This window comes from Pararge aegeria, chromosome 20, assembly GCF_905163445.1.
Source record: "Pararge aegeria chromosome 20, ilParAegt1.1, whole genome shotgun sequence".
NCBI lineage: Eukaryota > Metazoa > Arthropoda > Insecta > Lepidoptera > Nymphalidae > Pararge > Pararge aegeria.
Window position 1 is genome coordinate 4,485,144 of NC_053199.1, and position 14,397 is coordinate 4,499,540.

A 14,397-nucleotide genomic window follows, 5' to 3' on the forward strand; every position below is an offset into this window, starting at 1 on the left:
CTGAGGACGTCAAAAATCTAAATCCCTATATCGGCCTACCTCTATAGTCGACATAACAAAAAGGTTAATCAACTTTGCCAGACGAGAATATCATTAATGCGATTTTAATTTGCATAAAATGATGAATATCCCGCGGCACAGTTCAGTGGCATTACAAATCTTTGAAAGGACTTTTGGTAACTCATGTTCTTGAACATTAATCATTTAGACACCTAAGACTGTAGAACTTTGGTAAATATTATTAACCGGCTGCGTTCTGCGTTCTATCATTTCATTATCAACCCATAACTGGTCCAGTACAGGCAGTAGCGTGCAAAGAAAGGGTATGCACAGGGTATGCAGTTAAGTGCAGAAAATCTCCAGTACGAGTTATGAATACTTAACGGTAGGCTTTTTACCGGAGATTTTTTTTTATTTTATATTATTGTGGGTACGCCACTGAGTACAGGGCACGGGTTTTCTCCTAGAAAGAGAAATTGTATTGCTTCCATACAATTGAGTAGCTGAACAACGCGCATTACACCTTGGCTCATCAGCAACACTCCATGCAGCACTTGGCGACCAAGGCTACCTGCTATGCTTCTGGAGTGAGCTCGGCTGGAATCCGAATCAGCTGCCACACGTACAACGGACGGTTTCAGGCCAACTAAGTGCGGTAATAAAGAGAAGTGTGAAGTCGAGTACACTACAATGGTCCAGTGCGGATTGGTAGACTTCACACGCCTTTGAGAACATTATGAAGAACACTCAGGTTTCCTCACGATGTTTTCCTTCACCGTTAAAGCAAATGATAAATTGCAATAATTAAATTAAAAACTAATATACTTCTAAAAAGCTACGAGACCGGGGAACGAACTCGCTAACCCGGATCCTTCGTAAATTATACAAAAGTCAAAACATAAAACCTTGTCGTAGTTCGGAAATCGGTCAGCAGGTGTCTTGCTGGAATCGAACAATCACATGTCCCAAAGAGACATATCAACTATTTGAATCCTTAACTACCGTCAGTATTCGATCTATTTTAATTAAAAATCATTCATTATATTAAAACGATTGTTTGCAATATAACAGACACATAAGTATCAACAGCAGCGGGTACAAACAAATCAATAAAAGTAAAGTGAACGAAATAAAACGAGTGATCGACAAAATTGTTCCACATCACGAGAGTCGGTCTTGGTATAGTGGACACGGGCGGTTATGTTTTATCATAAAAATAAAGTATTATGTTACTACGACAGGAATACCGCAAATGCCAGTACCTGGTTCGTTGTTTACTAGTAATGAGAGCACTATCTATCTAATAATTAAATTCAAAATTTATTTATTCATCACAGGCACTTATGAAGCGTTCATAGATACATAAATAACTAAATAAATATACTACGACAATACACACATCTCCACCTAGTTCCAAAGTAAGCGTAGCTTGTGTTATGGATACTAAGATAACTGATGTTTATATTTTAAGAGTAATATACATAAATACTTATAATATATACATAAACACCCAGACACTGAAAACATTTACGTTCATCACACTAACATTTTTCAGTTGTGGGAATCGAACCCACGGCCTTGGACTCAGAAATCGGCCGTCTAATGTATGCTTACATAATTGTAAGGGGATGGTGATAACTTCGTTCGCCAACTTAAACCTAATGCTACGAGGGTTTCAAACGCGCCCTGGTCTAAGAAGAGCCCACAACAAACTTAGCTGGGTAAACTGTTTTTTTTGTTATCACCATCTCACAGTAAATTTATATTTAGCTTTGAAGCTAGAGCAATTCACACCCAAGCTTAATACGTTTAAAAGAATCGTAGCTGATAACCTGAAGGGTGGTCAGGCTCACCAGGAGTTGTCGACTTTTGGATTAACTTAAGGATTACTGACATTTAGTCCGAACTCTTTACACCCACGTAACCGTTTATGAGGACCACGTCCGTATGCAGACGTCAGAAATCGCGGCCCTCGTCTTTGCCGGCTCACTCACTCTTTTTGGGACTCAACGGGATAACGTGTGAGAACAGCTCCTCGCCACTTGCCTCATTCTTAGTTTAGTAGTGAGTCGAGCAATTACCTTATAGATGGAAATGACTAAAATCCAGATTGAATTCATCCATATATTAACACACTCGCGCATAAAGCACACTGCAGACGAAATTATTAATAACGCTAAGCAAAGTTATAAGTACTCAATATATAAAATATATAAAAGGTAAACATAGTAAAAGCTCCTATAGAAGTTTCCTAGTATTATCAACCTTTCTAGTTCGGCCGTTTACACCGAATATTGGAAAATAACTTCTAACCATCCAAAATCCAAAATGTTACCTACATATCCTACACATGACAAATAATTTAACTAGCTTCGTCTTCGCCCGCGACATCGTCTGCGTTTGATTTTGTTTTTTGATGTGGCATTCAATTTAGCTGTAGTTCTAAAAAAGTTTAAAGTATTCAGTATCGCTAAACCTTAAATGAGGGGTTTGCTGCTGTCCGCTGAGGAGTTCTGTCCTCAATATCCAACCATATTCATCAAATCTACACAAAGTTTGGGCAAAATTAAACACATACAAAAATAATTATTTAAACAGGTTATAATTTGTCGGAGCTATAGTGTAAAATCGTTATGATAACCTCTATTCAAAACTTTCAAACACTTTCATCCCCTCTCCCAAAGGAACCTAGTTTAAAGTCGGGATAAAAAGTATCCTATATTACTTCCAACACTTCCAAGAATATGTGTACACAGTTTCATGAGGATCGGTTAAGTCGTTTTTGCGTGAAAGCGTAACAAACAAACTTACATTCACATTTATAATATTATTTATTTATCATAATGTTAGTTATGTGAATTATACTCGTAGGTATATTTTTTACTTCTGTGCTATAATTATAACACTAATAATAAAATCGTTTTCCTCCTGGCAAATAAGATGAAATAAAATATTTAATGTTTTGTTACAGCGATGGAAGGCGGCGCGTGGTGCGCTCGCGACATATCATTGCGCGCGCAGAAGAAGTTCCTATCCAGGGTAGGCGGAGCTGCCAGTGCTCGCTCGCTGGTCCTCGACGAGCACGCGGCTAAACTCCTTGATCAGGTATGTAGAACTTTTACTCTTTGATGTTTATGTATCCCTGGTACATTTAACTGTGCACGATGTAATAAAAACACAGGTCTATTAATATCCCACTGCTGGGCAGGCTTCCTCCTTCGTATTAAAGAGCTGGGTCCCTCCATACTGTTTCAATGCTTTGTGGGCTTATTTGTTCTTTTATTTCCGCATGTTAGAGATAATAACTGGGACCAACAGACACTGCCAATTTCCTTGCTCCAGGCTGGTAATTAGAAATCCTTTGCTAAAATACTTAATAACCGAAAAATTTATGAACAAACTATTGGAAATAATAACTTTCAAACATGCATATATAGTGGCGCTTATAAAGTAGTCCATTATCAATAAGCTTATAAGAGTCCACTGCTGGACGTTGGGCAGACGTCGTTCTTCAGACCCTCCAATAACAGTCCCAATATAACAACAAATCACAAAACAGCGTCTACATTTGGCGGTATATTATATCACCTTTGTCACAACTACTAAAATGTTAAATGTAAATTGCTAATGTTGGAAAAGAGCAACTGCTGAGTTTCTTGCCGGCTTCTTCTCTGTAGAATCTGCCTTCCGCACCGGTGGTAGAGTCTCTAGAAACAGACTTGACGTTTAAATAGTGCTTATATTAGGCGTACTTGAAATAAATTTATTTTGAATTTGGAATTTTGAATACGTTTTTAATGTATTAAAATTCGTACTACGGGTTTTAACAACTGGGAGCCAAGTGCGAGATATATTACAACGTACATTTACTTATTCAATCGTGTAAAAGTTAACTACGATTTGAGTGGAAACGAAAGATGGCCATCTAGTTTCATTACTGAGAAACTGTTAAGAATAAGTGAACGTGGGTAGAAAATCTCAGCCTAGGCACCCTGGTCATCGAATTAGCCTACAATAGGTTAGCATGTTGTATCTAAAATTGCTCCATCATTTATCATTAGGCGAGATCGTTCATCGTAGTAAATTGCAAGCCTATTAGAAATTGCTACGGAGAAAACAGTATAGAATACTTAAACGTGGACCAGAAATGACCTTTGACTAGCTTATAATAAAAGCTAATTAAAATCCGTTACACTAAAAAGTAATTAAAAGATCGTTTACATTATAGGACAAGTTACAAAAAAATTTAGTATACGCTTACTCGCACGCGGTCTCTACTCTAGCTTCCTCTTAAAAAATGTTAATGTTTGATGTCTGTTTCAGTTCCTCACAGTGCTCCGTGAGCGTGTAGAAAAGAGAGAGGCAGAGAAGCTTGTAAAGCATGTGATCAAAGCTGCGGTGAAGCTGGGTGTACTACGGCGTCATGGACAACTGTCTGCGGCAGACGACCGCGCTCTTGCTGCTTTCCGTTCAAAGTTTCATGTAAGTGTCAACACGAAACATGCTTACTTAGGTTTTTTTTTTTTTTATAAAGTAATAATTTATGGACTTAACAGATGGCCGACGGTATCTCAATAATATAAACAGAGCAAACACTTCATATGCTAGGAACCAGTCCTGCAAAGTGTCACCTTATGTCTACTGACCTGACGCGTGGGCGGTGGCAGAAATAGGTGTGTCAGAAATTCCTTAGATAAGCTCTATCGCTTAGCGGGACGTCTTTGTCATAGGGTGGTAACTAGCCACGACCAAAGCCGGACCAGACGCGAGAAAATTCAGAAATTAAAATTCCCAAATTTCCCCTGCCGGAAATCGAACTAGGGACCTCCTACTTAAATTTATAGCGCTCACCGTTGCGCCACGGAGGTTGTCAAAAATAATGTCTAACAAAACAACGTTTCAGACGGTGTTGATGGCAGTGGTTTCATTCTGCGAGGTAGATTTCTCCTATGATCGAGGCTTCCTTCAAGATGCTCTCCGCGACTCCCACCAGTCACTAAAGTAAGTAAGAGTATCATAAATTTATTTTTAAGGCAGCAGATATGAAAATACCTTTTTACATGTAGACAAAGGCGCCTCAACAGAGGATATTTCGAAATATATCTTTGAAGAGACTAATAAGTAAGTAAGTGTTCAATTATCTAAGATAAGAATGAAACAGGTGTGTATGGATGAAAATATGTGGCCAGAATGAATAGCGTTTAGACGATGCATCTTTTTTAAGCACAAAGGCAAGCACGCTCCTCAGACGGCGGAGACAGCGGCAACGGTGTGTAACTAAATAACTCTTAAAGGAAAAAAAAAATAGGAAAATCCCTTTATGGAGCACTGGGTTGGTACACACGGGAGGAGATTCCTAATTTTTTATTATTTATAGGTTTGACCAATTTTAGTTTAGAATATAGTAAATAAGATAATTGTTATTGTTGTAGCTATGGATTTTTATCTGAATTAAACGTTATTATTATTATTATTATTATTATAAATATACAATGAGTAATAAACTTAGTTTGCTATGCTGTACTCCGCGAAATGCAAAAGAATCTTTGCGGTATAATTTATAATTTAAATCAATTAAAAATTGCTCAGACAATCTCGAAGCGGTGATAGCGGGTACCAGTGGGGACTTCACTTCCGGGGGCCGAGTTCGTATCCCAGCACACACCTCTAACTTTTAAAAGTTATATGCGTTTTTATGCAATTAAACTGCACTTGCTTCAACGGTGAAGGTATGGCGGCTGTTCCGTGGGGAGTCCAATAATACGCTGGAGTCTTGGTCTCTTGGGCTACAATTTGGCAGCGGACCCGTGGGTGTTCAATAATACGCTGGATACTTAGTATTATTTGATTTATTCTCCTTTAGAAGTGGTAATAACAAAGTGACAATCTTATTCTTATGTCAATCGAGTAGGTGACGGCTGCTTCGTATCGTTCGGAAATAAAACGTTTCGTTCGACGCATTCGCCACAAAAGTAAACATCGTGAGGAAACCTGTACGTCTGAGAGTTCTCTATAATGTTCTCAAAGGTGTGTCTCATCATCAACTCATTACCGGCCCACTACAGGGTACGGGTCTCCTCTCAGAGTGAGAAGGACTTCAAACGCCCTTTGAAAACAGTTTCCTCACGATGTTTTCCTTCACCGTTTAAAGCAAGTGATATATAAATTGCTTAAATAAACAACGCACATAACACTAAAAAGTCAGTGGCGTGTGCCGGGGCCCGAACTCTGTCTTTACGCCGAAGCCGAAGCCTCACCCACTAATCTATCACCGCTTCATTTTGTAATCTTCATTGTATAACACAATTTAACGCAGCCGCCTGCATCTCAAAATCATATGGTGAAACTGAAAAACTTCTGGCAGTCTTAGGATCGAAATAATATGCAAAACTCTTACACACACACACACACACAGACACGCACACACACACAAATACATACGTACAAACACCTACACACACACGCAAAACAACTTTATATGTGTATATATAATTTAATATAATAATTATCTTGTATAAGCAAACATATACGCGTACAAGTACCAACGCGACGCAAACTCGCACACGCACAATCATACACTCAATCATCGAGACAACAATTTAAGGAGAGCACTGTCGCCTCTAATACAGGTTTTTACCTAAATCAGGTACCTAGATACCTAGATTTTAAATTGCACCATTACATGCATTTATTACATACACACCAATATAAGATGTGAGGTACGCATTTGGTTGTATAATTATCATAATTACTTTACTTTACTTGTATGATAAATAAATAAAATAAATATTTTGCTAGCACTAAGTAGAATAAGGTGAAATGTAATTTATAAGATTGTTAATAGAGGCTATTATTATTATATTATTGTTATCTATCCAATATTTATCAAAATACTAGCTGTCCCGGCGAACTACGTGACGCGGATAATTTTATTTTTTTTGATTTTATATTTTAATACTTATTATCCTATTCCGGTCTTAGAGGAATCCAAAAAATCTAATATCAATAAACAATGGTCCAGCCGTTCTTGAGTTATAAATGGTGTAACTAACACAACTTTCTTTTATATATATAGAGATAATAATCTTACTTTAATAATTACTCATATTTAAGTATGTTTTAGTATATATAAGTTTATTATTTTTTATATTTATTATTATTAGTATTTTATGTGTGTAATCTTGATAAGTATTAGTGTGTAATTGTTCGTAAGTATGTATATAATAATAATACACCCCCCAAAAAGGTTTCCCTTGGTTTTCCTAATCCTAAGGTTGCCTGGAAGAGATCGCTACTAAGCGATAAGGCCGCCCTTTGTATCCTACTTTTTAAGTTTATTTTTGTTATATCCATTGTTTTTTTTTTCCTATTTGTGGTGTACAAATAAAGTGTAAAAATAAATAAAATAAATAATCTTTACACTATGTTTAAGTGTTGACTGGATTCAATTACTTTGGTGCTTTCTACGTTAGATTACATTTAATTTATTTCCATTAATTTCTCATTTTCAGATCGGTGGTAGAGCGACACCTATCGGACAAATCTGTCTCCAGGCTCGCTGGAGTATTTGGGCTCGCTTCAAGATCCGACCTCCTCGATTCCCTGTTCGCGGGACAAATTGATGAGAACGTCCTCAAACTGACCAGGATGCTTCGGAAAGAACTGGATAGGGGGTTGCTATAATCCGAGAGAACGAGACCAAGTATGCCGTCCTACTCTAAAACTATGCGTATCTACCATCTCAAATCGGTCTCATAATAGGATCTTCGTCTTATGCTATGATAAATAATGGGATCACTTAAATATCGTCTTTACAAATGATGACGTCATGAACTTTTAGATGCATGCTGTTGCACGTGTTACATTGTATCGCTTCAGGCAATTCACTTGCACTGGCATTGTATCGGTTTTAGTTTTATTTTTAATGCTCTCTAAAGTCGAAAATACGGTCGGGGAAAGGCCGACGATGTTTATACAACTGTCGAGACTGTTATGAATACTCAGTGCATCGGTTTCGTTCTTTGCTCGTATTTATTGTGAGGTTTTGAACTTTGATTGATTACTGGTCTTCGTTACGCTCCAACTACACTTTGACGGTTTCGGCATCTTCACATAAACAATGCAATGCATATAAAAATTAACTAAAAAACATAAATATGCAAATGTATGTTTATCATACAAAGTTCAGAATAAAAATTTTGTCGGTTGTTTGGCGCAGTGGTCAGCGACGCAGCCTTCTGAGCCCAAGGCCGTGGGTTCGATTCCGGAAAAGGTGATGAACATGAATGTTTTTCAGTGTCTTGGTGTTTATCTATATATTATGTGTATTAAAATATTCATCAGTTATCTTAGTACCCATAACACAAGGTACTTTTACTTTGGGGCTAGATGGCGATGTGTGTTGTTTAATAATTTGATCGCAGCGGAGACCGAAAATCAATCCAAGGTTTAAAGTTATTCTCAAGAATGAAAGACTAATTATTGTAACAAACACTGTCTATCCTATGGATTGAGCTCTGCCATTTCCTTATAGGAGGATGAAAAAGAATGTTTTAACAAAAGTATAATATGCCTATTGAATTATTCAAAGCTTTATATAAATCGTAAGTATCGAAGGAAATATTATAAATTAAACGTACATTTACAATCTTATATCGCACCTATGTGCGAATGAAGAAGGTAGGTAGAAGGTAAGACCAATATTAAAATAATACTTGCCGTGTATTTGCCACGACCTTTATAAAGGGTTCAATAAAAAATGCCAGATATGTCTCGCCCTTGTGTTTCCTATCATTCAAACTAACAACTTTTGTTCTACGACTTTCAAAATTCAGTAATAATTTGTTTCATACAAATAAATATTTATCAAAGTGGCATTACACTGTGAAATAAGTTATATTTCGACAACGTCGCGTAGCCGGGTCAGTGACTGCACGATAGTGTCGCGGTTCGCGCGTTAATAATAGCCGATGTTACATTACAGAGTAGTAAAAAGTAGAGTATCTATGTAAAATATTGATGAATATTTGAGTTAGTAAAAAGTCGTAGAACAAAAATAGTTAGTTTTAATGTAAATAACTACACGCCGAGAGCTTTCTTGCATATTTTATTTAACCCTGTATATTTCCATTCTTTACAAAATACTCCATCTTGCATTACAAATTAATTTATTCATACTTACTCGCTTTCAACTTGCCTTGTATGTTATAAATTTAAAAATTAACTATAATCATTTCGAAACCGACAAATTTTGAAGCTGAGACTCAGGCCATCGCAGCCTGAGCGTTTTACTAACTAAGCTACGGTTCTGATACCATCGATACCGATATCAATATACCTGTATTTTTATAAGTGTTATAGCGCCCGTAACCTGTACATTCTATTTAGTAACTCTGCACAGAAGTCCTATGTAAAAATAACTTATATGCATTTGATAGCCCAGTTAAGGGGCTGTTTTTCGTTACCTAATGTATTAAGTTTCCGTTTGATGTCTTAACAAGTTGGGGTGTACAAAAAATCAACTTTTTTACAACCACCGCAGTCTTTATACTATTTTTCGCGAGACTTCAACGAAGTTAGGTGCAGAGTTAAGTTTGCGGGCGCTACGTTACATACCTGTCCTGCGTATTTTGACATTTCATTCGTTTTTAACTCGTACTCATATGTAACCTCTGTGTTTTACCTAAGTCCTAGACTTTCATATTACGTCAGTGACCAGACATATACATTAGTGCAGATTCTGTTGTACAAATATCTCTAAAGTAAACTTTATTAACAGGTCGAGTAACGAGTGTGTAGGGCTTCCGTCTTCCTTTCAGGGTGACAGTGTTTGATACCCGTGTTGTGTGCTTTTTTATTATAATCAATTAAAATATTACTTGCTTTAACGGTGAAAGTAAACTCAGTGAGGAAACCTGCTCGTCTGAGAATTTGACCTTAAGGGCGTGTAAACTCCACCAATCCACAATTGACCAGCGTGGCCTTAACCCTGCTATTTCTGAAAGAGGACTCATGCTCATCAATGGGTTTATAATGACGTCACAAATTTTCATCATCCTACTGATATAATATTATAAATGTAAAAGTGTGAATGTTTTTTACTCAATCACGCAAAAACGACTGAACGGAGTTGTTTGAAATTTAGCATGCATTTAGCCTTTGACATAGAAAAGAAGTTCCTTAAGTATTTTCCGAGGGAAAATTGAAAATTGTTTACGAGCTAAGTCGCGGGAAGACAGCTTTGAAATTTATGCATGTCACCTATGCTATGGAAAAAGACATGTACTATGTCTAGCCTAGCCTATACCTAGTATCTCTCAAATAGTTCCCGTGATCGGATTAACGATTAATAGTTAACGAGCGAAGCTTTAGACCCAATTCAGAAGTCAGGTGAAATCGCGGGCAGAACAAGTATTTAATACATGGGTACACATGTTTTAATTTTACACAAAAGAGTGACGATAAAGATAAATTTTCATTGTTTCTTTAAAGTGATGCTGATCTTTTCACACTTGATGCCCTAGACAAGGAAAACACTATTTTCCGACGTATAAACATATTTAGTTTAGAAATTTATGTACAACAGAATTGGCATTATGTTGCGTTTTTGACGTTACTTTTAAGCTTTTAACTGCCTATAGCGTTTTAGTTTTAACTTGCCTATTTTAGTCGATATTTTTTTTCAACATATTAAGTTTTGTAAATATATAATATATAGTTAATATGATGTTATACGTAATTGTACATTGAATGGTTAGTGGTTTAAGGCAATATGTTGACCGTTACCAAAACAATAAATTAATATTAACAGCTAAGCAATTTTAACAATAAATTATTTTTAATTATTATTTAAGCGAAATTTCGTATAATAAGTTGGTTTTATTATGCCTGACAATAATATTCTAATTTTTGAATGGTTCAAGTAATAAATATCTTATAATTAATCAATCAATGTCCCTGAATATTTGAAATTATTTAAAGTTTTATTATTAAAATTTAAACATCACGAAATTAAAAAGTGCAAATTATAAACGCATCGTTATGTATATTTTGTCCTTGTTCTTGCAATAAGAATACATTTTTTATATTAATTCATAACCGAGTATCTTATCACAGATTGTATAAAGCTTAAATATATTCCGATGACAATCTTAACTTTTACATATTTATTATATACATATAACTTCTTACTTCTCTTATCTACACCAATATTCTACGTATAAAAAATGAATCACTATTTTCACGAACTACTCTCTTTAGTGAATCCCGATACAAAATTAGATTTTTTAAACAATATAATAAATGTACGTTTGTTTAAAAGACGTTAACAAATTCGGACCAAAACTTTTATATCTAATATAGTTCAAACATATCTGAGCTGACACCATATCTCTCTTTTAGCAATAACACTAAATTAATTTTAATGATTATTTTTAATGATTATTTTTGCTATATTAGTACTTAGCGACAATTTACACGTTTGCACAATACTTGCCACCTAGTTAGGTAAGACGCATTTAGACTATCCAATCACCAATGGACTAAATCAATATACTTATAATTACAAAATGGAAATGTATGAATTAAACCTAATTTAGTTTTAATTTAACGTAATATCTTTGAATTTTAATTTATGACAATATTTGTAATTTAAATATATGTGAGCTGAACTCTTATTAAGAAAATTATTATACAAAGAATACTCAGGAAATTTTTAAATTGAGTGTAACTAACTATACTTGAGTAAAATTTTAACGGAGAATGTAAAACCAGCAATACTCAAACAGTCTTTAAATTGAGTAGAGTTTAATCAAATATACTCTATTGTATAGAAGCAGGCGTTACTTTGCGGAAATCCATGATATATTATCAAAATTAAGCTTAATTTGAAACTTAAAAGTCAACAATTATTCATTGTAAAGTCAACATCTCCTGATGATGCTCCGGTTTCGGAGCGAAACGTGCGTAGAGGGTGTATTGCCGAGGATCTGTTTAGTGTGGAGTATAAGGATTGAAGAAATTATAAATTACACCACACAGATTCTCCTGCTTTTCACGGAGTATAGCAAATTAAGCTTAATTTTGATAAATATACTCTAGTAAAATTCTTATTGAGACTATAATACCAGTAATACTCAAACAGCATTCAATTTGAAAGCAATTTTCCTCAAAATTACTCTTGTAACATTCATATCGTATAAATTATCCCCAGAATGCTCGAGTAACATTTAAAACATTAATTATAGACCTCCTCGTATATTCGAACAAAACGACCGAATAAGTGTGGATTCTTTGTATGTAAAGTCTTACGTCAGCTAGATAATATCAAAGACACGTCCTCGTAGATTTGTATTAAAATGACAATATAATTGTATAATGTATTAAAATACATATTAAAAGCTTGAGATGTGTTGTAGTCATTCTATAAGTGTTTCTTCGTTTGATGTAATGTTTCTCTTACTTCCTCCCTCCATCTGCGTTTCAGTGATTGGTAAGCATTGGTCGGGCTCAGTGGAGAACAATTAAGTTCGTATATGCATAAACACACTGCCTACCACAAAGTTGTTTTATTCCTTTGCTAATAATATTGGCAGAAGCGGGTGGTAATTTGTGGAAGTCTATCATTGAATCAATGAACTGAAAAAAAACGCAGATGAAGAAGTAATTATCGTAATAAACTGTTTCATGACAATGTTAGCATTAAGTGGTGTTTAAATTGATGTTTTCCAAATTAATATGTTCGATGTGTTAAATTATATCTACATTAGATTCATATTCGTCACTGATGAAATCACGGGGAAAGCGCACCCGTCTTTGTGCCCTTATTCATAAGGTCGATGTTAACGTTAAGTACCCATATTATATTTTATTTATTATTAACTTGGAAGTTAGTGTATCGTATAGATATTCATATCAAATTTAGAGACGTCCAAGAAGAGATGTGTCGAATTTTTGTCCCTTTGAAGCGGTGATAGCACATTGGGTAGGAACTCGAATTCACTTTCGGCGGGCCGAGTTCGAAACCCAGCACGCATCTCTAAGTTTTCTAAGTTCTTAACTATCACTTGCTTCATCGGTGAAGGAAAACATCGTGAGAAAACCTGCATGCCTGAGAGTTCTACATAATGTTCTCAAAGGTGTGTGGAGTCCACCAATCTGCGCTGGGCTAGCGTGGTGGACTACGGCCTTTACCCTTTCTTATTGTGGGAGGAAACCCGTGCTCTGTAGTAGGCCGGTAATGGGTTGATGTGATGACCCTTTTACGAGATAGTAACGAAAAATAAGTTTTTCTATAGGTTTGCTCTATTTATGACGGTTTTCAAAACGGTATCTAGCACAGCAATCATCGAGGTGTTTTAACCTCGATGAATAAAACACGTGCTAGATGACTACTTTGCTATAGTAGTCGATCGATAAAATAATGATAATCTGTAAAAGGCAGACGGATCTTTTTGATTGTAAAAGCAGCAAATATCGAGCGCCAAAATCATTGTCAAAAATCGAGCAAATCTGTAAGGTTTCTTAGCGTATGCTTATCTGCCCCTGCTGTGATCTTGGTCAAGCGCAAACTTCATAAGTAAATCATAAACTACAGTCGACCTTGATAAGCAAATAATAAAACCACAGCCTGGATTACTGTGTATTATGCTTAGTAAAACACCAGTTGCATATTTCCTCCGAGAAATTCGAAGCGTCTTTTTACACTCACATCTCGAAAGCTTCTAGCTTATTGGTCCAGTGAGTGTCCAGGCTTCTATACCATATAATAAAGTGAATATACAACCACTTGCTATTCTCATACGAAGGGATATTTTTTAAATTACGCTCACAAATAACTCTTTTTAATTATGAAAAGGCCTTTCTTGCCAGTTCACTACGGCACCGTATCTCCAGAGAATGGCATGGCCAGGAGATAAAAATTATATCCCCTGATTATATCCCGTAACAAGGCATAAAATTAACTTGTCCACCTGCCAAAGCACAGCAACAAGGAAATTTTCCAGGGAAAAGGAGAAGTTCACGGGGGCGAACTTCTTCTATTCCCTGGAGAATTTCCCTGCTCCGTTATTACACATGTATTATTTGGATATTAAGTATTTCCACTTGTACGACAATGCTCGGAGAGTTAATATAATTTTTTTCTTCTCCCACAGCTATATTAACTCTCCGAGCATTGTCTCTTGCCCATTCTAGCCGTGGCGGACGCAAACTTGAATGCCGGACGTAAGAACGTTGGACGTGACTTAACATCGGTGTAATGCAATATTTTTTTTAAAAGCGGCCATAAACTCACAATTCTTTTAATCGAGCATTGTCAATATCTCTTGTTGCTCCGTTAATTGCAAGAACACCGTGTTGATTACAAAAAAAAAAACTATTTAGGTGCCTATATAAAAC

General features: G+C 35.8%; 1 protein-coding gene across 1 annotated transcript; it reads left to right on the forward strand.

The window, feature by feature from the left end:
* The first annotated feature begins 2,973 nt into the window (after window positions 1-2,973).
* On the forward strand, window positions 2,974-8,218 carry LOC120632640 (tumor necrosis factor, alpha-induced protein 8-like protein 2 A). Its single transcript, XM_039902588.1, has 4 exons — window positions 2,974-3,105; window positions 4,324-4,482; window positions 4,904-5,001; window positions 7,512-8,218. Exons 1-4 carry the CDS (start codon window positions 2,974-2,976, stop codon window positions 7,681-7,683), a joined length of 561 nt encoding a protein of 186 aa, XP_039758522.1. The 3' UTR covers window positions 7,684-8,218.
* The last annotated feature ends 6,179 nt before the right edge of the window (window positions 8,219-14,397 follow it).